Genomic DNA, 27,271 nt, shown 5'->3' with positions numbered 1-27,271 from the left:
GACCTTGACAACATGGAAGATTTGTCTTTGAATTGCACTAAATTCATTGGTCCACATTGAAAAATACCACAATTTCCTTTCATTTCATGTCACAATTCTTCTGAAATGCCATTTATCCAACTCTTTAATGAGCACTTGTGTTATTTTGTATTTTGTACACAAAGGCATGGGTAAAAGGCCTCATGCACTTTAAAAGCAGATATACCTCAGTGGGTAAGGTTGACTTCACTGGTGTAAAATCAGATCAACACCTTCACCTGTGGTGTGACTTAGTTGCTCTTCTTCTGGCTCTTTCTGCTGGGAGGCTCACTGAACTGAACCACGTTGAAATGTATAAAAGTTCCCAAAAAATGCAGGAAAGCTGTAGTAGATATTAAGACTGGGAACAAGTCGGGCAGATGGGGCGGAGCGATCAGAACTGCGGCTGCGATGCTCAGGCCAACCATGGCTGCAATGCTGATGTAGAACTGTAAGAGATAAAGGCAGTGTGATTGTTGGCTCATTGAAATGAGACTGGGAGTTACAAGACCATGCAAAATGCTGATATCATAATAAACAGCACAGAGGCTCAGAAAAAACTGTGGATTACGTGCTGCTTTACAACATAAAAGAAAGCATCTCATGCTAGTCTAACAAAACAAGTTCACCTACTAAGTTAGTTACTTAGCCAGTGCCTTCATTTACACTGAAAACCTCTTTCAAGGTCCTTTATATTGTACGGTAAAGACCCTACAATATTAGAGTAAAAGATGAGTCTCTGTGAGCAAGCATTTGGAGGCAGTGGGAAGGAAAAACTCCCTTTTAACAGGAAGAAACCTCCAGCAGAACCAAGCAGGGGCAGCCACGTGTTGGGACCAGTTGGGGGGCCGGGAAACGGGACAAAAGACACTTATGTGAGGAAACAAGTGTAACTTTGTGCCTTTGGTCAAAGATGGGATCTCTGTGGCAGATAAGCAAAAATTTAAGAACTGATCAAAATGTTTGGAAAACATTTGTGGAGCTTGGCTTAAAAATATATTGCTGTGACACAAATATCTTTTACAGCTGTATTCATCAAAATAACAGCCTTTAGTCAAAATCTTTCATGTCGAGAACTCTTAAAATAAATGTAATAGTTATTAAATGAATTTTTTCATTTAGAAACTTGTAAAAACTGATTACCCCGGGCTATAAACAAACTGTTGACTTTACCCTTAACACTAACTATGCACATAACATCAAACTAGTAATTTAATTTAAAATAGAGCTCATATGACATTGAATATTTATAACTAAGTGACAGACATCAAATTAGTCACTTGAGAGGTGCTATAAAGAAACGAGGTCTGCAATATCATATTACAGCAAATTAGATTTTTTTTCTTCAAGGTATGGTCACTGCTTTTTATCTCGTTACAGATTTGCAAACAGATGTGATGGTGAGCGTCACATCATTCATCTATCTGCTTGCGGTTTATGACCCAAAGATCAGTCTGTGAGGTGCAGGAAGCACCTCGGGCCTGCCAACCGCCCAGCCGCCCAAAACCCATGAAACCTTATCCCCATCATTGGGGCTCGCTATTTATGCTGCTTGTGTAAATAAATATATCTAGGCAAACCTGTGTTAATGACACGTGCTATAAAAATACACCTTCTCCTAATCTCTGACACCCCACCAGTGCCCCTGTCGCTAAGGGGTCGGCAGAGAAGCCACTTCAGACGCTATGGAAACTTAAATAAGCGATAAATAATTCTTTGGTTGGCAGCAGCGTTCATCCCTGGACAGCTTACACAGCTTACACCAGCACATGATATTTATTTATACAGTCGGGCATGTCTTCTCACACAGTTGCAATTTAGGTCTAGTGCTACTGGGACCCTGATATCAGCACTCTTCTTACTACAAATGTATCATCTGTACATCCTCCACCCACTATGTAACAGAGAAAACATGTCTTTGTCTTTGTTTGCCAACTGCAAAGCCGAGCCTTTATTATAAGCAAGCACACAACATGAACGAAACCACACTTAAAAGATAAAGCGTTAAATCCAGCTAATGAAAAATTGTTCATATTGGGTTGTGCTGGAGTTTTACCTGCTTTTTCTTGTGCGAAATCTGTATTTAGGTCAAAGTCTAATTTAATCTGAATGACCTTTAATAACCTTTAGTAGCAACAAACTAAAACAGCAGCCATAATTATAAACGTTAACCCCATCTGTGGGACAGCACCACACACAGCCAAAATCAATGCTCTTTGACTTAACAAACTGACATTTACTTTGATTTAATGTCTAGATTTTAATTCTTCACACTACTATTTAGTGCAACTGGTAACAGTGAATCATATTTTAATGAAATACGTGCATTCAAGCGATTTGTAACTATAACTGAAATGTGTGAGTGTGAAATATGTAGTGAACTAGAAGGTTGAAGAATCTTATTGGGATCTTCAGTGAGAAATCTGCACTGTAGCTACGTTACTGCAAACCGCTCTGAAACCCTCAGTGTAACCTGACATGCACCTGATATGGAAATGTAACTACACGTCACGTCGATGGAGCAGGCAACTATTTTGATTGACCTGTTCAGTACGATCAATTCCTCCAGTGCATTTTCGCATACGCAGTTTTTTAAAAAATTAGCGAAAGCATAACAATCATCGTCTCAATATAAGGAATAAGGACTGTCGCCATAGATGTGAGGGAATGTAGAAAGAAATGGAAAAACCTGAAAGAAAAATATGTCTACCTATGAAAAAAAATGGCCATAACAAAAAGTCAGGACCCAGGACTCAGGATCCAGCAGTTCATTTCTTTCTGTTGAAACAAATGGACTGGACACGCTCACATGCTAATTAACACGTCACATTGCACAAACATAAATGCTGGCAACGATGTCGGTTACATTGTAGACTGCTTCACAGGCTTTACAAAGATTCCCTACAGGGGCCATCTAAATAAGGCCTTACACTGGAAGAACCCCTAAGTGTACTCAAGTACAGTTCTTGAGTAAATGTGAAACAGTTACAAGATTTCATATATGCATGGTTTCTTTTGATGTGCAAACAAACAAATCAGTGAATATTTGGAACTATAATGTAAATTATTATAACAGCACTTCAATACTGACCTTCCATCTCACTATAAAGGCCAGGTCCATCTTCAGTACCCAATAAAACAGCTTGTTGTAAGCTCCCAGTCTCAGTTTATCCTCTGAACAGTGATCCAGTGCAGACAGTAAATAAATGCTGAAGAAGAGGAAGCCCAAAGAGGTCACAATGTAGGGCACCAGCAGGCCGTCCTTCAGGAACAAAGGAAGCATGCTGCACACAGAGACAGGAAAAGGACAAGCATAGCAGATTTTATTACATTTTAAGCCTGTCTGTCTGTTGTCATGGCAGAATCAGTTTCAACTACTGTAGCAGGACCTACTGCACACATAGCAATAGCAAAATATAGCTATGAAAATTCACAGGTGTGTAGTTCAGACCAAAATGAGCATCAAGTCTCTGGATGGTCCTGTTCCAATACACGAATACAAAGTGAAGAGCACCACGGGGCGACCGTGGCTCAGGGGGTTGGGAAGCGCATCTGTAACCGGAAGGTCGCCGGTTTGATCCCCGGGCTCTCTGTCCTGGTCGTTTACACTTTACCCTACCGCCTACTGGTGTTGGCCAGAGGGGCCGATGGCGCGATATGGCAGCCTCGCTTCTGTCAGTCTGCCCCAGGGCAGCTGTGGCTACAACCGTAGCTTGCCTCCACCAGTGTGTGAATGTGAGAGTGAATGAATAGTGGCATTGTAATTGATATTGACATGAAAATCGTCAAGAAGGTCATTGAAGGAATTGTAGGACCTCTAACATATATTTGCAACTTATCATTTCAGACGGGAAAAGTGCCAAACAAAATGAAAATAGCTAAAGTTGTGCCGCTGTATAAAACCGGGGATAGACGCCACTTCACAAATTACAGGCCTGTTTCTTTACTACCACAATTCTCCAAAATCCTAGAAAACCTGTTTAATAAACGATTAGACAAATTCTTAGATAAATATAAATTACTCTCTGACAGTCAATATGGATTCAGATCAAAAAGATCAACATCTCTGGCATTAATCGAATCAATTGAGGAGATTACGAATGCTATAGATCAGAAACAGTATGCAGCTGGAGTATTTCTGGATCTCAAGAAAGCATTCGACACAATCAATCATGACATATTAATTAATAAACTGGAACGGTATGGGATTAGGGGGGTTGTACTGCAATGGGTGAAAAATTATTTAAGTGACCGGAAACAATTTGTGAAGCTGGGTGTCCATTCCTCATCATGCTTGGACATTGCTTGTGGTGTTCCACAAGGCTCTGTACTGGGTCCAAAATTATTTATTATTTATATAAATGATATTTGTAAGGCATCTGATATATTAAAATTAGTATTATTTGCAGATGACACAAATATTTTTTGTTCTGGGGGGAATCTAAAGGAGCTGCTGGATACAATTACTTCAGAAATGTGCAAAATTAAAAAATGGTTTAACAGGAACAAACTATCGCTAAATCTATGTAAAACTAAAATTATCTTATTTGGGAATTCCCTTAGAAATGCACAAGTGCAGATTCATGTAGATGGTGTGGAAATTGAAAGAGTACTTGAACATAAGTTTCTTGGTGTGATTATAGATGATAAATTAAACTGGAAGTCTCATATAAATCATATACATAACAAAATTTCAAGAAGTGTCTCAATCTTGAGTAAAGTAAAACACATTCTGGACCACAAATCACTCCACATTCTCTATTGTTCCCTGATTGCACCGTATTTGAATTACTGTGCAGAGGTTTGGGGCAATACTTACAAATGTTCGCTATCATCAATCTTTATATTACAAAAAAGGGCCATAAGGATAATCCATAAAACTGGTTACAGAGATCATACAAATCCACTATTCTTAAAATCAAAAATTCTAAAATTCACAGATCTGGTTCATTTTCTCACAGCACAAATTATATATAAAGCAATAAATAACCTGCTTCCTGACAATATTCTAAAAATGTTTTCTAAAAGGGAACGGGGATACAATTTGAGGGGGGAATTAAATTTAAAACATCCTCGTATCCGTACAACATTAAAAAGTTTTTGCATCTCTGTGTGTGGAGTGAAGCTGTGGAACAGACTAAGTAAAGATATGAAGCAATGTCCAAGCATGGCGCAGTTTAAAAAGCGGTTTAAGGATATGGTTTTTACAGGGTACAGGGAAAAGGTAGAGATTTGATAGGGTGTTCTTGTCTAATATTTTCATGTGTGTGCGCATGCACGGGTTTGTTGGTATGGGTATATATGTATGTGTATATGTATGTATGTATGTATGTATATATATATATGTGTGTATATGTATATGTGTATATATATATATATATATATATATATATATATGTGTATGTGTGTGTATGTATGTGTGTATGTATGTATGTATATGTATATATATATAATATATATATATATATATATATATATATATATATATATATATATATATTAAATATATATAAAATTGTAGGTTGTGTATCCTTCAGGTGTTAATGGGGTTATTGAAAATGTGTATATGTGCGTATGTGTGTATATACGTAGGTATGGATAGATAGAAACATATATGTGTATATATTAAAAAAAAAAAAAAAAAAAAAATTACACATAACATATAATGTAATTACAAGGAGGTATTTCTGTAGTCTATTGATACTAGATAGTGGAAAAGGGGTGGGATTAAATAAGCTTATGCTTCTTCCTGCTCCTTTTTGAACATGGACGTTATTTGGAGTTGTGGTTGCTCGTTTTCCTTTTGTTTGCTTTGTTCATTTGTCTCTTTTAATTCTATTTTTTTTTTTTATACTTTTTCAACATGTTCAAAATAAAGATTCAATCAATCAATCAATCAATTGTAAAGCGCTTTGGGTGCCTTGAAAAGCGCTATATAAATCCAATCCATTATTATTATTAAAAGCACCCCCAAGTCTCACATTCTTTTTCATTCTTGGCATCTTTGTATCTCTACAAACAAAAATATTTGCACCTGTATAAAGACAGAAAAGTTCTGAGGATGGGCATGAACTCACGCTGATGTCTTTGGTTAGTTCAATGTAATATAGCCCCAAAAGCAAGAATCACACGTGATTCTTATATCATGAAGATATTATAGCTATTGCCTTTACATGCAAGGTACAGCTGGACATTTATACACACAGTGTATAAATGTGTGTATCAGAGGAGGAAGACAGGACGTCTTCCTCCTCTCACCCCGAACCAGTCGTGGCAGATGCTTGGCCCTCCCTGAGCCTGGTTCTGCTGGAGGTTTCTTCCTGTTAAAAGGGAGCTTTTCCTTCCCACAGTCACCAAGCGCTTGCTCGTAGCGTTCATCTGAGTCTTGGGGTTTTCTCTGTATTATGGTGACCTTACAATTCAAAGCAACTGTTCTCGTAAATTTGGTGCTATAGAAATAAAATGCAATTAAATTAAATTAAATTAAACTGAACTGAAAAGAAAAGGGACAATATCAGATTTTTAAATGATTGTTAGAAAATAAATCAAGTTTGATCCTACAGCTGATGGAGAGCACGACAGAGTTTCATACCCATCAACATCATTAAGTTGAGTGCAAAGTTTGTTAAGTGCAGTAAGTCAAACAGTTTTTATCCTGCAGGCCTGTATGTGCATGCATCTCCCAGGGAGAGATGGCTCTGTAATTCACGAGGAGCTTATCTTAGTTTAGTAGAGGAGCATGGGCAAGAACAACAGTTGACTCACAGTGAATCACACAACGCCCCAGCTTATAAAAACCTTTCCCCAGACAAAAAACTACTTATTCAGATTTGGACTCAAACAAAAAAACTTCTATTCAGTAGATAAATGTTTAACACTTCCTCCATTTACACTGACTGGCTGCATTCAGTGGCCGTAAAGTGGTCATGCTTGACCATCCATTCAGCCAGTTCTGCTAACAAAAGATGTATTTTTTTTTCTTTTTTAAATTAGTCTGGAGAGGATGCAGATAATGTGAAAGTCCAAGGCAGACTGTACAGGGGAGCAGCTACAGAATGACCTCCTGTCCCTACACAACACACACTTAGACAGCAGGCATGCAGACTATGCAGTGTAATCCCCAGATATCCTTATACTAAACCACACGCACAACAATTAGTGCTGCCGGAAGAATTTAACAACAGCTGGTGAAAGTTAGATGGAGCATTTGCAGCACTACTTGTGTTTTTCATTCATGGTGCTTAGCTCCAACCCACACAGCACACCATTTAACTTTTCAGGTTAATTTTTGTATGTTTCTCATTAAATAAGAGATAGAAAACAAAGTAAAAGAAATGACAAGAAACAGCACCCAACAGCCGGACACCAGATTTATACGCAAGCAAATCAAACGGGACATTTTAAAGCAATTATAATTGCTGAACTTTTTCCCATCATAAAAATAACTATAATTGCATAACTCTATTATTCCATTATCCAAGTTGCAGTAAATAAGATTTAGAAACAAATCTAACAACAGATCGCCTGTTTTTATATGTTAATCTTCCAACCTTTGTGTGTTGTCAGTGATTTCAAAAGACTTTCCTTCTTACCTGAATGTCGAGGCCTGTAGGAACCAAAGGGCCATCAAGGGGAGGTCATTCAGCAGGAGACAGGCAGGCCTAGAAAAAGAAATTCAGATGAACTCAATATTAAATAGACTGCCGTGACTTTTGCGATTAGACAAGACTAGAGTGAAAAGAATATTAAAGCTACTGAGCTGATCAAACATCCACTTACAAGTATTTACAAGTCAGTCAGTCTTTGCTGTACCACATTATTTTATTCGAGAATACATCTTTTACACTTTAGCTAAGTTTTCTATTTTCATTTGAAGAACTGCCAATGTTTTGCCAAGAAGTTGCAATGATACATTTATGACCGCATGCGTCACATGCACATGCATCTGTGTTCATATGCGTTTAAGCCTGTTGCTAATTGAACTTGCTAGCTCGCTTCAGTGCAAGTTGTACACTCTGCTCAAAGGGGGGCACTTTCCATCAGTCCCCGATCCCATAATTACAGTCAGTGCTCTTCGGTGATCCTGTTACAGCCCAATAATTGATCCTGCGCAAACAACACCCCGAGCTGCCGCCTACCATTCTTTCCTAATCCCTGGACATGTATTACTGATTGATTCAGGAGGACAGGTGGGAGATATAACTCAATAGTTAATAAAGCAACAATCTACCCTAATCTAGATTAATAGATGAGCCCAGATCTAGGAACCAAATCCCTCGCTGTCAAATCTATCCCAGGCTTTTCACCCCACCTACAGCTTTCTACATATGGAGGTAAATGATAATGAAGCACGCACGCACACACACACCTCACTTCTTTTAGTGCTGCTTTCACCCTGTTAAATATGACCCAGCTCTGACACAGCACAAATCATGGCAGTGGAAGCAGGGTTCCTATCTGTGTTGACAGAGGTGAATAACTTCTCGGTACTTAAAAAGAAATCTGGGGGTACAGCAGGAGGATGACGTCATTTTTACAAAGCGAACATGATTTGAAACCATTAGAATTCTGTACGACATAATCTGAGATTTGACAAGGCGAATGGCTCCTTTGTGAGTAGAAATTAAATCTATACTCATGAATATTTCAGATATCGCTACAAGACAGAGAAAGTACCATTTACATTTGTCACTCAATGAGACAAACCTCAAGAAGTTACAATTATCTTCTTTGTACTTACAAGGCAGCCAAAAGGATGGACTTCTCATGGACTTGAAAGGAGAAGAGGAAGAACGCCAGGGATGAATTGACCTTAAAGTGACATTGGGGCTATCAGTAAAACTGCTATATTTAATATTACACTTTTTATTACAAAGGGAAGGAAGAGAAACATATTCGAGATCGTCTTCTCAAAAAAGAAACTGGGTTTGTTAAATTAAATATGATACTTATGTATGATAAACCTCACTGGCTTAAAAATGCTGAATGCCAAAAACACTCACCAAAGCCAGTTTAAAGTGCCAGAAGGTTGGTTTTGTTAATAGCCTGATACAGGAAGGTAGAACCGCCAGGAGAGTGCAGGCAAGACTGAAAAACAAATGAAGATGGAAGATGAAGTTACTGAAGGAAAAAACAAAACAGTATCACCTGTGCTATGTAGGCAATGTTATTCTAAATTGCATTTGCATGACATTTCAAGGTTTGTATGCAAGTCTTATGAACTGAGTGGACGTGGATGCATGGAAATGTTTTTCATGAAGACTTTCCTAATACATTATTTTACCAAGGCAACAAAATACATAAAAACAGCACGATTTGTTTTCATTAATTGGCACTGTATGAATATCAGCATTTAACTCTCAGTTCATGCCACAGTTCTTTTTAGACAGCCCTCTGATCTGTAACCAAGTTGTGTGCAGTGCCGTAATGGACCAAAATAATGGCCCCTGCTGAGGGTTACCAGGCAGTAACCCTCAATTGTCACCTTCTGGGGGTAGAAGCGTGAGAAAAAAAACGTGTTGGAGTCAGTGTGTATAAATGTGCTGAAAGGTCAGGCTGCGAGTTAGTTTGAGGTGTCAACTAACTAAACTACAAATCATAGAAGACAGAAAGAAGTGTACATGTACAATATACACAAGAGTAATGGCAGACCTGTAAGTGGATATTTATTGTGTATGAAAGCAAGTGTGCTACTCGTGTGCTATGTGTAGGGCATTTGCTGTCTGGATGGAGCTGTATGACTTTACACAGCTGATTCATTTTATGTACACCCACAGCAGAGCATTTAGCAATCCACCCTGTGCGCCATAAAGACAGCAGTGTTTTTCATTTGTTTCAAATGCACGACAGTAAAAGAAGTCTAACTTGATCCCCAGACTTAGCAGTCTGGCAGAAACGTGTCCGTGCTGCGAACGCAGGACTCCTAAATTTAGCGTGCTGGGTTATTTAAGCAGGCTCCACCACGACGCAACTGTTGCAAAAAGTTTTTCTAAGCGTGGCTGCACAGGACCCCAACTTTTGGTCAAGATAACTTCTAATGTATGCGGAGAATCAGCTTCTCTTTCATACCTACATTAGAATTACATTTGCACACAAGATCCATAATTATGCTAAAACAAACAAAAAATAAAACCTCGCCGTCACATCGATTGAGTCTTTTCAATATTTCTCGGGTGTTTTAAAATGTTGTCACCACATTTTCAAAGAGATCAATGACTTTATGTTCAAAAGCTCCTCATGAGATGTAAGTGATGACCTTACTTCCAACTACTGGATCACTGTCTTTAAGCTTGGTTTTTTCAGGAAATGAAAGGAGTGAGGAAAAAAATCAAACAGAGGGAGAGAGGGAGAGAGAGAGAGAGAGGAACTGTGTGTGTGTGTGTGTGTGTGTGTGTGTGTGTGGGGGGGGGGGGGGGGGGGGGGGGGGGGGTACAATAAAGTGAAACTTGTTAAACAGATAGAGGGATCACCTGAGGTAGAGCTGAGAGTCACCTGACAAAATGGATCTGATCTTTATCAGGGTGTTCAGGCTGCACCATGTGTTAGCCACTTTATCCTGTACACACACACACACACACACACACACACACACACACAAACACACACCTTGGTCAAATAGAAAATGGCAGGAAACACAAAGAATTAATTGTTCTAAGAAATTATTCCTTCTCAGAAAGTGTAACAAAATTCCTCTGTGGGATGACGTTTATTCATAACCCTCCATCATACATTTTCTCTCCTGTCAGGAAAAGCATGGGGCTTATTTGTAACCTTGGGGTTTTGGGATCAAGTTTGATGAAGTCGATATATTAAGCCAATAACTTTCTTTGAATTCTATTTTCTGACAATAGCTGTTATCTTTTTGATTTGTTGCTTTGCTGATAAATGTCAGGCATTGGAAAAGTGAAGACATAATTTCGAGCATGAATGGATGTTTTTAAACTATAATCCAAAATACGGCTATAAAAATTTAAAATATATATATATCTGAAACAAAAAAGAAGTAGCAAATTCTCATTTTTGGGAGGCTGAATCCAGAGGAAGTTATGGAAAAAATAAGCATGTAAACATTTACATTATTTACTATTATCATTATTAATCAAAAGTCGTGCAATTTCTCATATTAGTGTCACTTTTGTTAATAATGTGCCTCATTTCTAAGATGACTGAAATTATATATACGATACAGTACACGGTATGCGTGAAGCTTCCTCTTTAATACCAGCTGAAAAGTACTTGCAGTTTAAAGCTGATATCAGATGAGGAGCTCATTGTGTGTGCTTCAGCTGATTTAAGTGCTTAAGCAGTTGTGCAGGGATATCGAGGCCAAAGCCACCAGTGTGCGCCATGATATCACACATCACAGAGGCTGTGGATGTTTTCACTGTGTGATTCTATCTAGAAAATCTATTTCTGGCCTCTTCCCTCTCTTTTGTTCTACAGCTGCTGGCTGCACAGCTGTGCCGATCTTAATGGCAAAGTAGTCAGCAGCACAGGGCCGTCCAGTGCTGTGTTTTCTCAGCCCAATCCCTCTGTCATTCCTTTCTGGCTCATTGCTCCAAATAACTGTTACAGCAGTGCAGCAGGCAACACATGGATGTCAGGGTGGGCTGAGCGAGAGCGGTGCAGCCCCCTTCACCTATAAACTAGCATGGAATTTCACAGGGAGAAGCATTTGGTGCCATTTTTGTGTGCAGGCAGCAATGTGAGACGCCAGAATGCAGCTCAGTGGGTAAACTTACAACTGCTCCCTCACAGAAGCCACCGGGACCACCAGTCACCAGCCCTCTTCTTCCCCACCGCCCCTTCTCGCCCCGTCCCCTTGTCCGAGGCGTCTGCTTACGTGCACAATTTCCCAATTAGTTCAGGACAACTTGCCCCCAGCAGCCCCCTTCGTGCTGTCGTCACAGGCGAGCATAGTGTCTCTCACACCCTGTGTATTATGTTTGAACCATTTCGTTGAACAAATACTGCCGCGGTGCTCGATGCCAGCCGCTCCCCCGGCAGAATTTTCAATTACTTCTCACATCCGTGACACCTTATGGTGGGTTCCACCTCGGGAACCGGGACAAGAGGGGGTTACAGGGTTTCAGAAACGAGAGCCGCAAAGCTTGGCCTCCGAGCTGTCAGTCACACGCACGCAGTTACTTCAACTCAGCCGCTTTCATCACTCTGACTGCGGAGTATTCTTGTTCGCCATCATCACTTTACTTTTTTAATTAATATCATATTCCAGTGACCAGGCTATAAGTGGGTGACCACGGTATATCAAACATGTACGTTTGTTCTTGCAAAACAGTCAAACATACGCTTATGTGTCTGTTTTCCGAAGATGTAGTCAGTAGGTGAAAGCAGCTGTCCGACGTGCTCTGATATGCCTTCAAGTGTTGCGTCCACCAGACTCCTTGGTTCGTATGGCTAGAACATGGCTGTGCTACGAGGTGGCGAAAACAACCTGGTCATAAATTAGTGAGATTTATCTCTATCCTCCTACTGTACACCCCAAACCCCAACACCTCCCGGAGATAGAGTGAAACTGATCTCCTGACCTTTCACAGTTTTATTCCACTGTTTTCTTTGATCCTGCAGGGTATCTGTTTCCAAGCAGCTAAGCGCTAGTGGATGGAAGGGTATTTCGCCATGCTGTGAGTACGGAACCAGTGCAATAGCGGAGTAGTGCCGTGTGTGTTGTTTCTAACATTGGTAACAGCTTAATGCTCGAAACAGTAGAACAGTAAATCCTTTAATAGGAAACAGCATTTCACAGTAATTCTCAGCCCAAAGAGAAGTCGTTTACCAGTGATCATAAGATGTGAAGTTGCTGATATTGATCACAGTAATTTGCTTTGATCAAACAGAAACATAACTGCACCCACGCTGGCTTAACCCACAATGGAAATTTTTAAAGTCCATATACATCCCTTTTTATTACATGTCACTGGTTGTACTTGGAATTGTATTATACTTGATTAAAATAATTGCTGTCTTCCCATTTTCAGTTAAAAAACTCAATTCAAGATTAACACGGCTAGTATTCGTTTCAGCTCTATATTATTTATATAGTGCAAAATCACAACAACAGTAACCTCCCTACAATAATACTATTTTGGATAATTTTTTTTTTTTTAGAACCAACCATTAATAAATGCATAAAGTAGGTTTTCAGCATCACTCTGTGACAGGATGTTTCGAATTTTAGAGATATTTTTGGAAAAATGCAAGAAAGCAGTCCTAAATATTTTTTAGTATGCACATTGAAGGACATATCCTGCTGAAAAACAGCTCCAAGATTCAGACCAAGGTAATACCGTCCACACTAGTTAGAAACCAAGTCTCTAAGATTTTTAGTAAAATAACCTCAGTTTTATCTGAATTTATAAAGAGAAATCTTTATGGATTTAAGATGTTCCTGCAGTTTAACGAATTAATGTGTGAGTTCTGGCTTGGATAGATAAAGTCAGGTATCATCTGCATAGCAATGAAAATGTATGCTATCATTTCTAGTAACACTGCTTAAGAGAAGCAGGTATAGTGTAAATAGAATGCAGATGTTGTTATGACAAAAGCATACATGTTTTCTTTTTAATATTATGTTTGTCAGATGTGGTTTTTTGGTAAACCTTTGATTTAAGGAACTACACGTTACCTCAAACAGACCCCGAGCCACGGGAAAAATCCTCCTGACCACCTGCATGGCCTGGCTGGGTTCAGCCAGGAAGGGCAACCAGCAGAGGGCAAAAGTCGCCAACACTGTTACACCAACCCTCACCAGCAAGAAAAGCCTACATGAAAAGACAACCAGGAGAGTAAATAATCATATGTCATAAATAATGAACTAATGAAAACAAGCAATTACTAATACTTTCCCCACTTCCTATAATCACTTTCCCCCAGATGCTTTAGTATTTACTTTAAAATTGTCTGTGAAAACAGTTCACACATACTGTGTGCAAGTCCTAAATTTGGGCTTTGACCCTTGTGTTAAGGAATGCAGTGAAAGCCATGCATCAGCTGAAAGTGTTCAGTGTAGGTCAGGATATCTTGTCAGCTGTAACTGTGAAGCTGCTGGTTAAGTTGCACACACAGGCATAGCTGAGGAGTTTGGGCATGGCCAGAGTGTCATCTGGACATATCTTCCCCCCGGGCCTTCTAATCCAGCTCTCCATTTGCTACTAAATGCCCTTGGTACATTGTTACTAGATAAACAGACACTGGACACACTAGTAACAGCATCCAATCTGATTACGTGACACTCCTGAGGACACTGCTATCTTATACACTGACATTACATATCTAGTGTGGGCATTCTGTTGAAACATATGTGCACAGTGATCACAGAGTACAAGCAACAAATGTAGAGTTGAACATTCAGGATTTCACAGTCATCACTATAAGTCCTCCTGAGACATTTTGTGTTCGGCTCTAGTGAAGGGCATCACTGATCGCAGCGTGTGGGGGAAAGGCAAGTATGCACACATATATATATAAACGCGATCCACCTGTAAACTGGAAAGCCAAAGAGTCTTCTGTGTTACCTTATTTGATTGCTTTTTAAGTTTAATGAACAAAAGTACAGTGCTCAACAAATTTATTAAATCACCTGTTTAAAACTAAAAGAAATATATTGCTACTTATTAGGAAAACAACAAACTACATACAGGTTTTTATACCCAAATTTGAGCCGGCACTTTGAACTTCTCTAAGAATTTAGAAATTAATCAAGTGTAACATTCAAAAACTGAAACTTATCTTTCTCGTGAGTAATGTCAATGAGTAAGTGTAATTTGGCATATTAATCAAAAAACAATAATGTGCTTTTTCTGCGGTCACAACGACCGAGACCGACAGTCTCGGTCGTTGTGTCCTTGGGCAAGACACTTCACCCGTTGCCTACTGGTGGTGGTCAGAGGGCCCGGCGGCGCCAGTGTCTGGCAGCCTCGCCTCTGTCAGTGCGCCCCAGGGTGGCTAATGTGTGTGTGAATGGGTGGATGACTGGATGTGTAAAGCGCTTTGGGGTCCTTAGGGACTAGTAAAGCGCTATATAAATATAGGCCATTTACCAAAGGGCTTGCACATGTTCTAGAGAAAAAAATGTTTTGGTAATTACCAATACTGTTAATTTTGGGCAGCTATGACATAAACCTTACATCTAAAAAAATTGTTAAGCACCGTAAATACAATCCCAGTAAACAATATTGGGATTTTTTGTTTGTTTGTTTTTAAATGCTGTTGCTTTTCTTCCACATAGTAGCACTGTGAACTTTATGTTACCACCAGCACGCTAAAATGCTTACCAGTGTTGTGCTTAAAATTGATTGTCTTCCAAAAAGTAATTTACGATATTTGACATAAAACAATTCCCCATAACTGCTGTAAATAACTTGTTGGGCTATGATCTGTCAAACATATCACTTATTAATGATATCAAGCCATTTTGAGCCAGAAAGAACAGTCTTGTTACAAGATAGAACCTAAAACCAGTTTCACCCTTAAATATTTTTAAGAGAGATCTGGCCAAGAGGGCAGCAGATACTGCAACAAAAATAACATCACAGCTCTACCGAGACATTTTAAGTGGCCCAAAAAGACTGGACTGATTAGAATGCAGGTACAAAAATTAAAAGTCACAAGTATACCCGTACAAAACAGGACATTTCTTTATTTTATATGTAACCCTTTCAGAAAATCCTGTTGATAACAGGCTGTTTACCAACATAAGGAAATGTATTACACATAGAAAACACCTAAAAATATTGGAAATTGCTTTAATGCACAACACTGGGATTTGTTAAGTAACCATTCTCATCATTTTAGCTTACAGTATTTGAATCATACTATTATCTTTTTTTTTTGCCTGTCCTGTCTGGCACTGTAGCAATCAGAATTATTGTCTGAAGGCCAAGAAAAATGGACCCCAACTGGACCCTTGAATCATACTAAGAATCATACTATTATCTAATCAGTGCTAAAATTGTGGGTGAGGTTGGAGATGAACATCTGGACTATGGAAGGAAATAATAAGACTCACCCTCGGCCCATCAGGCCCGTTTTGATGCACTTTCCCAGAAGGTAACAGAAGAAAGGCAAAGCATGGTACAGCTCCATCTGTTTGTAGTTGAGAGCCAGAGAGAAAGCCATGGAGCCCAACACATCCCAGCCCAGACCCAAAGCCAGAATCCCCCACAGGGCAAAACCCAGGCTCACTCCGTTGTACCTGATACCGTTAAGGTTAATTTTGGTCTGGAAGGGCAATTTTCTGGAGCTAAACAACTTAATGTTGCAGATGTATAACAAGCGATCCAGAAAATAGCTGCTGATCCTGAGGTCAGTTCTGCTGCATAGTGTGCACATCGTCAGCTTTTCATTGTTGTATTTGGCAGTGGCTGAATAACAATAATAACAGCCTGGTTAGCTGGTGCGCTCTTCATCTCTTCAAACTGTTTTTGTAAATCTATTGTTTTAAGCCAGAACAACAAATGTTTTTAATCCTATTGAACCTACTGTATGTAGGAAATCTGAATAATAAAGAATGCAGAAATTCCACATCCATCCTAGGATCAGCTGTTCAGCGTTTCCATAGATATGCTGTGGTGCTAAATCTGCCCCATGGGACAAGCTGTTTTTTTTTTGTCTTTTTTTTTAAAGTTATGTTATGTAAGTCAGTAAAATAAATGTATATTTTTATGTTGTTAAAATATTTTAAATGCTTAAATCTCTGTTTCTCAGTGAACTAAACTCAAAAGATGCTGCAAATATATACAGTGTTAAAAAAAAAGAAAGAAACACTTTTTAATCAGAGTACAGCATCAAATCAGTTAAACGTCTGGGATATTGATCTGGTCAGTTAAGTAGAAGAGTGGTTGTTAATTCAGCTGCTTTAGTGTTAATGAAATTAACAACAGGTGCACTAGAGGGGCAACAATGAGACAACCCCAAAAACAGGAAAGGTTTTACAGGTCACTGAGATTATTTTTTCCCCTACTTTTGTATGTGCCTAGGGACAGTATCACTACTCGCAGCCTGAGGTGATACCTGGACCCTACAGAGGTTGCACAAGTAGTCCAAGTCCTGCAGGACAGCACATCAATGACATAAGGTTTGCTGCCTCCCAGCACAGTCTCAAGAGCATGGAGGAGATTCCAGGAGACAGGCAGTTACTCTAGGAGAGCTGGACAGCACCGTAGGTCCTTAACCGACCAGCAGGGCCAGTGTCTGCTCCTTTGTGCAAGGAGCACAAATTTCACTCCTAACACATGACCCAGTCCATATCAGTTAGAGATATCCAGCATGATTTTTTCCCATTGAGATTTGATCTGTTTTAGAGCAGTGCATTTAAATATAACTCACTACACTTTATTATGATTGGAGCTTTCAAGTGTGATACCTTTATAGGTCATTATTTCATATTACATTCAATTTAATTACATTCAGGACAACCTTAATGGTACATATAATATACAAGAATACAATTTATAATAGGAATGCACGTGTGCATAAAGGATACTGGAAATGTCCGTAGTCAATGAGAATTAATCCTGGGTACAGTAGAAAGCAGAACATAACGGAAACCTAAAAAGGGAAAAGGACAGACATTTTAATTCAACGCAGCAGTAAAAACACAACCTTTTAAAATCAAATCCTGTGAGAAGCTTGTTTAACTACAATTCCTCTTTCACTGTTTGATAACATAAGACACCGTCAAAACATTAGAAATGATCCCTTCAAATTGACTGCACTGTAAATGTATGAAGACCAGCTGAACTGTAATAACTTCTTGGAAATGTAATAACATCATATAACCAGATTAACTTACAATAATGACGCCATAATTTCCCAATTTGGAGGTCTAGTGCTGTAATCTGTTTTAATAAGGGTGGGTTCCCAGACTGAGAGAAAATGGGCTGGTCTGGGTCTTTAACTGAAAACTAATCATTTCATGCTCAGCTCGTCTCTGACCTTTTTCTTAGAGGATCCATCAGTCAGGTATAAACAGTATAAAACCACCGCAGGGATGTATATCAACAAATCTGCAACTAACACTGAAACAAAAAGAAAAAAATACAGACTGCATGATCTCAAATTTACGTTATACAAAGTAACAGAAAAGGTCCATGGGTATACAATGATGTGAATGATTACAGTGATTTGGGCATAATATCTAAGCAGGTATAACCACAAACATTGCTGTAAATATGAAGTAGACATGGATTATGAATGCTTTTCTTTTTCTTTCACCTCTCATAGTTACAGTACCTGTAGTTCTCATGAATAGCTTGTGCTGTGTACTTTCATAACCTCTGGACTTGTGGAGTTCCACCCATTCAGGGTTTATTGTTTTGGCTCTGCAGAAACAACAAAGCATGTATTTTGATTTTTTTTTCTTTTTCCTTACAGAAAATGTACAAATACTTAACTTTATTGGTTCCTAAAAGTGGGCAGCTGTGTTATTACATCACTATACCTTAACATTTCTCCCATGGTATGCTCACTCTTGTTCTGTCTCTCTCCTAAATTAACATTCAAATATTATGTGAAAGATCCTTTTTAAATAATCCAAATGGCTTACAGATAAGCACAGATCCAGCTGTGGTAAGCAGTGAGGGGAGGATAGTCAAGACCCCAGTAGTTCAAGTCATTGTTTGTAGTATTGAAGTACCTGGGGGAGCAGAAAGATCACATAGTTTCATCAACAAAACTGTTTCATACTACATAAGCAATGTAGCGTGTACTGTATATAGGAAAAACTGTTGTTGATGTTATCCGTATTTAATGTTTCGCACATCAATCCATCTCAAACTTGTAAGCTGGACACAAGAGCAGGAACAGCACATGTCAGTAATGTGCGTCTTGAGTGTCACAGTACATTTCTCAAATCCATGACCTGTAATAAGACCCAGTTACTACAAACAGGTCCTGTGAATAAACACCGGGAGGTGCTAGACTGACCATTCCTGAATGGGGAGGTTGTAGGTCACTTCTTGCCAGTGCCTCTGAGCTTCATAATCGCCGAACATGGGAGGTTTCCCCGCCCCTGGTGGAAAATCATTGAGCCGTTAGTGTGAATACTATGAAGCTTGCATCATGAACGAATGGCCACCACACAACACACCCGCGCTAACACGTTTTTAAATCACTGAGTGGACGCTAACTACCGAAAGAGTCACTCTGATACGGTTAAAACAATTTGAAAGCATTGTTTTGACTAGTATAAACAGCACTGTACCAAGGGAAAGTAGTGTTTAAACGCCGACCTCCACAATTTTCCTACCTGAATATGAATTTAGCGAAACTCCCCATCTCGCAATAATGGAAAGCAACACGCAAATTGATACGAGACTCCACGTCTGCATAGCTTTACTCGGTAAAATGAGGATTTGTGGAAGAAATAAACAATAAAAATCGGTACATTGAAACACTTTTGAAATCTGTTTCGCTTCCTGTATACGTCACTCACCAAGTCTTCGTTTCAACTACTCATTGGTCGCTGGATTTCTGACGTTGCGACCGACAGTTATGATGCGTTCATGAATACTATGGAAATAATTGACATCTTCACTTTTGTCGATCATTCGTTCAGTTGTTGCAGTAATCAAACGCGTTTTAATAATCCAGTTTCAGATCATCCAAGACCTTTTTTTAACACGTGACAGGAAGTTTTTTTGGTATATTACTCTCACAGTTTGTGCTCACTTGTTAGAAGTTACAAGTCGAATAATGTATTCTAAATTTCCCAGGCACAGTGAAGGCATCTCTGAAAAAAGATTTATGATGGGTATTATGCATTATTAAAGATTTATTTCTTCCGTATTTTCGCTTCTTTTTTTTTGCAGCTGATGCTGAATTTGGAGGTTAGAGGCCGCCTGGTAATAAATGAACACTCCTAAGATTGCTTAATAACATGGGTTGGGGGGGCGAGGCTGACTGCATAGGCATTAGGCAACTCCAGGCCTCCAGTGCTGGTGTCCTGCAGGTTTTAGATGTGTCCATTATCCAATACAGCTGATTCATAACAATCATAATCAGGAATATGAATTTGTCAATTCCAATAGTCTACAATATCCACATAACATGATTACATTTATAATGAAAAACATTTTAAAATTTCTTATCAATATAAATATGACTATGAAACATTTTTGAAATCTCAAATTATATCCAAGAAAGCAAAAACATAATAATACTATACAGTTTATAATATATTTAGTTGTTTTCTGCAAATTTGGAGGTACGTGGAAGCAGAACAAACAAATTGGCAGATAAAATGGATGCACATGGAATCAATAAGTTTGGACATTAAAGAAGCAAGCATCCATGCCAAACTGGAAATTGTTGCTGTCATAACAAATGCTTAATTCTAAGTCTTTGCAAATAGCTCAGGAACAGCTGATTTCACAAAATTTATATCAAAGTGACAGAGAAAAATCCACTATATAATCAGCAGCAGAGGGGCGACAGTCTAACTAGTGTATTAGTTTGTGTTAATCTTCTGTACACAGATGTAGATATGGGTATCACATCCTTACCTTGTCTTCCCTGCACACTGTAGGCTAAATCCAAGCCAGAGGGCGTCTTTCTCTTTGTGACCTTTTCTTTTGTTGACACCATCATCTTTGTTCTCAAGGTGTTAGGGTTTGTTGGATGAGACATGTTCCTTGTGGTTCTGGCATCAATTATGCATAAATAATAATAACCTCGGACAACTGCTGATTTGCAATGACACTTTCATTACAACAGCAGCAGCCTATAACTCACTGGTACCCATTAGTTATTAATGCCCAGCCACGCCAGCTTTACTTTGTCATTTATTGCTTCATCTCTATGCCTTTTTAAATATTCAGCAACTGCTGTACCTACATTTACTGTCTGTAATCTCCGCCCAGGAGAAGGCTATAGCTTGTGGTGCAGGATGACCTAGTTATTATTAAAGGCCTAGGCCTTGCTTCCCAATGTCACTAAAGTCTATCATGTCAACAGTCATGTTTGCTACAGCAAGTCAAGCCGGATCAACAAATCCAGAACTTCATAGAGATTTCTCCTATTATGTCTTATTTGGGAATTGTGATGATAAAGAAGTCCTGCACCTTTTCAGATTCATTCTTGAGTGCATAATTAATTGCCATTTGGAAAAATCCTGCACTATTTGTGTACACTTAATAGCATTTCAATTCTGTGCTAGGCTTTGAAAGCCTACGTCCAGAGGGGTGTTGTATCAGTCTGGTTCAGTCTTTCAGTTATACTTGGCAGTCACTCTCTGAAACAAAGGTCATGGTTTGCACTTTAACAGCTTACTTTGAACAATATCATCACCCAGATGTTTAATGTTCTGCATGGATCAGAGACTTCTCTGGTATGTTAAAGACACATCCACCCTCATAGGGTCCTGCAAAATGTGGAATTTTGGCTTCTGAGATTGCAGCATCATTACACTCTTAAACACTAAATTTGTGTACTTGGACAAGACAGATAAAAACTAAATGCAAATGAAGTTCAACAGCCATTTTTGCCTTTCGGTGGGACAGAAAGGAGGATTTAAATGGGCTCATGAGCTCTAACAAGCCTCAGTGCAAGTGGACAAATCACTATTATATATTCCTGTGCAACTGTTTACTTGGGTTTCAGTGAATGGACAAATTGAACTATTTTTCATGCATCATTGTTTGCAGTGATGTCATTTCCCAACCTGCTACAGGATGTTTTTGTTTTACTTTAGCATCCCACAGTTTGTGCATGGGCTTGAGTCCCAAACCTGAAAGCTAAAACTCATACAGAGTTACAGATGACTATACACTGCTCTAGCAGCTAATATTGATCACGCATAAGCAGCATAGTGTAACATCAGTAATTGAAAGTTTTTGGTTTTAAAGGTTGTACTGTGAAAAATAAAGTGCATTATGTTGGATATTAATTCAATTTCTCTATAAAATATTCCTTCTTAATCTACCTCACGCACTTTGAACTTAAGAGTTGTAGCAACTTCAACGGGCAGTGATAATTTCTCTCTTTCAGTTTTCTGTGTATAGGTCTTCAGATTCCCCCCCACCACCACCACCACCACCACCTTTTACGTTTTTTTTTCTTCACACAGGACAGCACAAACGTATGTCTAACACAAAAGAGATCCAAGTAAAAGTAAAAAAAAATGTTATGTTTTGTTTTTTGTTTTTCCCGATAATCTAACTTTAGGTTCAAAAAGAGCTGTGACCTCTTTTTATATCACGAATGCTGACTGGACACATTTATGCATTGATAATATACTAAAAAAAAGGATTTGTTACCTATCATAGCCACAAGCACAATCAGCACTAAAAAACAAAACAAAAATACAAAAAAAAAAACAACCTCTACATAAACTCTTTCCGCTCAGGAGGTTATATGGAGGTAAAACAAGTCAGGAATCACAGAGAGAGAGAGAGAGGGGCGGGAGAGCGAGCTGTATTTACAGATTGTGCTTGGATACTAATATAGCCTGTCTGGTGGAGCTGTGGGAACTACAACCCAGGCTTTTCTCCACCTGTGCACAAGCACGTGCAGCTGCATGGCTCATTATCGTGTGCGCCCGTGCGGGCGGGCGCGCGAGCGTCTATAAATGAGCGTCTTCGTTCGTTTAGCAAATTGTGCGCCATAGTTTGCACCATAATTACACGAAACTGCGCTTGGTTTTGATGAAACAACAAGTAAGAAATAACTTTAAGCTATTTTAATTTTAATAATAGTAATAATAATATTAATAATAGCCATTAACTCTGTTATTGTTATTATTGCACTGGCTTACCCTTTAAGTAGGCCCGTGCTGCTAGAAATCTTGTTCATGCCTGTATTTGCAGCACTGCAGCTTCGGTTCAGGAATTTAGTGCTCTGTCGTTAACAAAAGCTTTGCTTTCGGTGTTTCCTCTCTGTGTTGTATCTTAAATATTAACACAATTAACGTTACCAATTTTAGCTTAAAGGGAAAAAAACCCACTTGCAGATACTCTGCTACAATGTTACTACAAACTACAAAAATAATAGTAAATGGTAAAACATCACTTATGATCTAAAATCAAATTTGCAGTTAGATTACTCGGATAAATTTGTCCAGCAGGAAGTGTGTGTGTGCAAAGAAGAAAGAAAATTAGGTGGAAAATGTTGATGTATTATTTCAGGTTTTCACAAATATTTATTTTATTTATCATCACCCTAATTAAGAGCCGCAGGTGTATGTTGACGCCCCCTAGCGGCATGGATGTCACGGCCTCAAGGTGTTGTCAGCCTGCAACATCGCTCCTGTTGCAAGATCTCACACCCGGGCTTCACACTGCAACACTGCAAGTGTAATTATAGATGCTCGCATCCTATAAGACAGACGCGCGAGGCTGGGTTAATGTTGCTTTGTGGAGTCTGAATCCCCGCTCGTAGCCATGTAAACACGTCACACAAGAAATAAATTAGAGGTTTAAATAAACAGGTTCAACAAGTGCAAGTTTGAGTCTTTTTGGTATTTAAAATTTGATGCTTTTTCTGAATATTTCTGCATCCCCCAAAATTTCACTCACCTTTCTCTAACTGTACTCTTTAGCCATCACTTCATTGTAGAGCTTGCTATATTTAATGCCTTGTCATTTTATAATCGCATGATCGAATGGCAAGGGGAAAAAATGGCAGAAATGATCAGAAATCTATTACGGGCAGTGCAATGCAGACAATGTCTCACATTTTAATTTATATATTATTTTTATGTTTCAGTAGATAAATAATCAAAGACTGGTCTTTAAAATAATAACATCACAGTCACTGCTGTAGGTAATTTGAATGATATCAATAGTCTGAATAATAATGAATTTAGTAAGTAGAAATGTCACGGTGACATTGGAGAAGACTTTTGCATCATCAGCACCTTCTTCGGTGTCTGAAAGTGAATTGGAGCGGAGAGAGAGGCCTTTTTCTCTTTCCCATGGGGATCAGATAAATATAGCCCCTAAAACCCCTCGCGCTCACCCTCTTTCTCTCTCTCTCTCACACACACACACATTTACACATTCACACTCTCGCTTTCATATGCACACACGCACACCACTTGCTGTTTGTGTAAAAGTGATTAGCCAGACACAACTGCGAAATTGTTACCTTTATAGGAGCCAAGCCACAGAATATCGCGCAAAAGCGTACAGCGTGTGATGTGATGGTGAACCTGTGGTCTAAACTGTAACCCCCTGTCAGGGAGCATTGTCAGGAAATTCCAGGGTAAATACTTTAATAAAGGGCTACACTGATTTGTGCTCAATATTCACCTCTTTATGCCACATCCCATCATCTGAAATATGATACAAATTAGATGTATGCCTTCCTGCAAAAAGCATAAATATAAGGTAGGCATACGCGCAAATTTTCAGGATTGAATTTACTCTATAGCAAGCTAATCTCAAAGCTTTTACAAGTTTTTTATTTTTTTATTTTAAAATTTACGATTACATATTATTCATACACCTTTGTCAGTATTTTTAGTTATTTTTATTTGCATACTATTGTTAAATTGTAACTTTAAATATGTTTTTAAACGCTACCACGTCAATCGCAACAGCAGTAAAAAAATATATTTTGTTAAATTCTAATCCTTAGGAAGTGTAAAGTAAACTGTAAAGTATAACTAATTTTTTTCTATTTCAATTTCTAAATAATGAAATACTTTGAATTATGCTGATAAAATGAAACATTGAAAGTAATGTTAAAAACATATATGTTATATATTATTATTATTAATAATAATATTTTATATATTCGATATTTTTAAGCCTGAAAACAGACAACAAAAAAAAAGACAGCTTCGATTTTTTTGTGTAGCAATATTAATAATGTATGCTTTACACGAACTGTGAAGTTATTCAAATTAAATTTACGATTTTTTTTTTTACCGTGAAAAATGTTCCCTTGAAATAATGCGATTTTTTTTCTCAAATCACGTGTCAAAAATGTTAAGAATGTTAATAATGAAAATTGATTTTTAATTCTTTCTTAGATTTATTTACAAATAAATTCAGTTTACAACACAATATAGCTACATAGAATTACATATATTTGTATTTTTTAAAAATTATTATTATAAACAGTCTCTTTTTTTCCAGAGGTTTTGTGTCTTGTATGAAAAAGAAGCCAAAGTAACTATGTCCAGTTGAGCTTCTGTTACAAAAGGAAAGGAGAAAAAAAACGTAAAATAATTACCACAGATCTCAAACAGGAACAAAGGGGAGAAAGGAACAGGTAAAAGTCAAACTGGCAAAATCATTTGTCTTTTTTTATACAAATATTTACAAATATTACCTGTACAGAAAAAAATCTTCTTTTTCGTTTTTTGTTCTCTGTTTTTCAACAGTCTTTACATGGCTTTACAGTCCAGTGCTGCCTATAAATTTGTGCTTTTCACACTTCCCAGTAATAATTTCTCTATATAAAAATAAGAGTTTGCTTTCTCTTCGGTTTGAAGTCATTGTGAAGGCCATTTGGACACTGCCGCCGCCGCCGCTGAGGGTAAAACGTGTCCAGAAATAATATTTGAAGGTACACTGAGGATGGGCGCGATAGCGGCTGAGGTCCGTGTCAGAGAGAGGGACTGCGCGCTCAGCAGGGCCGACTGGACGGTCACAGGAGGCCGCAGGAAAGCCTGAGCTGCGCCCGGCGAGGAAGAGGAGGCACTGGACACCCCGATTATATTTTCTATACTGAATGAAGGTCTGTTTGAAGGCTCTGATTTGATCATAGACGCCGTGCTGAGACTACTGAGTTGAAGCTGAAGGCTCGGGCTGAGCTGAGAGTTGAACGCTTTTCTGTTTAGCTCCGCCGAGGGCAGGAGAGGGACGCCCGGGGGCAGCATGGGACCTACAGGGGGGATGTACGGGTACTGCAAAGCAGCCGGATGGGAATACGCCGCCGGGTGGATACCGTAGTGTCTCCCGTAGGGCCCTCCAAGACTGTACGCCCCGAAACTTTGCATCATGAGAGCAGTCTGGTCCCTGAGCACATCTGGCTGAACTCTCTTGAACCTTTTCCTCCTCCTGAGGAAGCTGCCGTTGTCGAACATGTCCTCTGAAGCGGGGTCCATGGTCCAGTAGTTGCCCTTGCCGGGGTTACCAGGTTCCCGAGGGATTTTTATGAAGCAGTCGTTGAGAGACAAGTTGTGACGGATGGAGTTTTGCCACGCCGGGAACTTCTCACGGTAATAAGGGAAGCGGTTGCTGATGAATTCGCAGATCCCGCTGAGGGTGAGCTTTTTCTGCGGGCTTTGCAGGATAGCCATGGTGATAAGTGCGATGTAGGAGTAAGGCGGCTTTACCAGGCTACTCTTGGGCTTCTGGATCGCACCTGGCGCTGCGCTCTGGTCGTGACCCTCTCCTTTTCCGGTGCCCGATTCTGCCTCCCCGGCGCTCTCGCAGCACGGACTCCCTACCCCGGACGTCATCTCCTCTTTCTCCACCTCGATCTCGTCTTCCACCTCCTCGTCTCCCGTTTCCCCCCGGAGGTCGTGCAAGATGCCGTCTCCTGGGCTGTCGCAGTCGCTGTCCACCCTCTCCATGCCCTCCTCATCTCCCTCGCCCACTACGTCAATATCCACGTCCTCGGCTGTGAGCACAGTTTGGCCGGACATGTCGCTGGCTCGTTCGCTGCCTCCAGACAGGGTCATCTCACTTCTTACTGACACCGTTTTATTTTTTTTATTATTAAAAAAGTCTCACTGCAGCCGAAAAAGACAGAGCAGCCGCGCGATCAGTGCGCTCGCGCTGCTGGTTGTCAACAGATCGGATGCTTTCCCCTCCCCAAAAATCTAAATGTGATCGAACCGGACGCCTGCCAGTCCAGCCGACAAGGAACTTCAAACTTCTACAAATATTTCTCCACTCGGTCAGTGAGCAGGCCCGGGGAGCAGCACGTCTCGCCTAGAAGTTGTTTTGCAGACAGCGCGACTTTTGCGCTCCGACGTCCCTTCTCGGTGCTTAGATTTCCTGGACGAGCGATATTTGGAGAACCGAGCCGAGATGACACATGCTGCTCTGAAAAAGGCCGGGGCTTTTAACAAGACTGTCTGATAGATTACTTTCCCTCCCCACTATAAGATATACTATCAGCGCTGGACACGTGGTTTGGTGACGACAGACGCCCCCCTGTCCTCTCTCCACTCTCCTCCCTCCACCCACCTCTCCTCTCCTCTCTGTTAAACCATGCAAACTGGAGTTGTTTCATGGATTTGTCAACAATGGGACATCAGCAGTGCTGCTTTCCGCTTATT

At 39.4% G+C, this 27,271-nt stretch overlaps 2 protein-coding genes across 2 annotated transcripts; both read right to left on the bottom strand.

Moving 5' to 3' along the window:
* Positions 1–269: 269 nt before the first annotated feature.
* alg6 (ALG6 alpha-1,3-glucosyltransferase) lies at positions 270–19,367 on the bottom strand. The gene is made up of 14 exons (XM_085376329.1): positions 19,286–19,367; positions 18,964–19,048; positions 18,584–18,673; positions 18,271–18,359; positions 17,974–18,056; positions 17,522–17,586; positions 16,046–16,231; positions 13,664–13,799; positions 10,488–10,573; positions 9,021–9,105; positions 8,759–8,829; positions 7,611–7,679; positions 3,110–3,302; positions 270–467 (listed from the first exon to the last, which is right to left on the bottom strand). Exons 1-14 carry the CDS (start codon positions 19,365–19,367, stop codon positions 270–272), a joined length of 1,518 nt encoding a protein of 505 aa, XP_085232455.1.
* Positions 19,368–25,271: 5,904 nt separating this feature from the next.
* On the bottom strand, positions 25,272–27,058 carry foxd3 (forkhead box D3). The gene has a single exon (XM_085375903.1). It carries the CDS (start codon positions 26,666–26,668, stop codon positions 25,475–25,477), a length of 1,194 nt encoding a protein of 397 aa, XP_085232029.1. The 5' UTR covers positions 26,669–27,058; the 3' UTR covers positions 25,272–25,474.
* Positions 27,059–27,271: the final 213 nt, after the last annotated feature.

Source organism: Diplotaxodon limnothrissa, linkage group LG17, assembly GCF_057381915.1.
Source record: "Diplotaxodon limnothrissa isolate DT_005_m linkage group LG17, D_limnothrissa_male_GT1.1, whole genome shotgun sequence".
In the NCBI taxonomy this organism is placed as follows: domain Eukaryota; kingdom Metazoa; phylum Chordata; class Actinopteri; order Cichliformes; family Cichlidae; genus Diplotaxodon; species Diplotaxodon limnothrissa.
Note: the sequence above shows the minus strand (reverse complement) of the source record. Positions and strands in the feature narration are given on the sequence as shown.

Coding starts and splice junctions, on each gene's coding strand:
- foxd3 (XM_085375903.1), bottom strand. CDS start 26,668: ATGACCCTGTCTGGAGGCAGCGAACGAGCCAGCGACATGTCCGGCCAA.
- alg6 (XM_085376329.1), bottom strand. CDS start 19,367: ATGCAGACGTGGAGTCTCGTATCAATTTGCGTGTTGCTTTCCATTATT. Junction 17,587..17,973: donor ATGGATCCTCTAAGAAAAAG/GTCAGAGACGAG, acceptor TTCCCTTTTTAG/GTTTCCGTTATGTTCTGCTT. Junction 8,830..9,020: donor GGCACTTTAAACTGGCTTTG/GTGAGTGTTTTT, acceptor TGTCACTTTAAG/GTCAATTCATCCCTGGCGTT.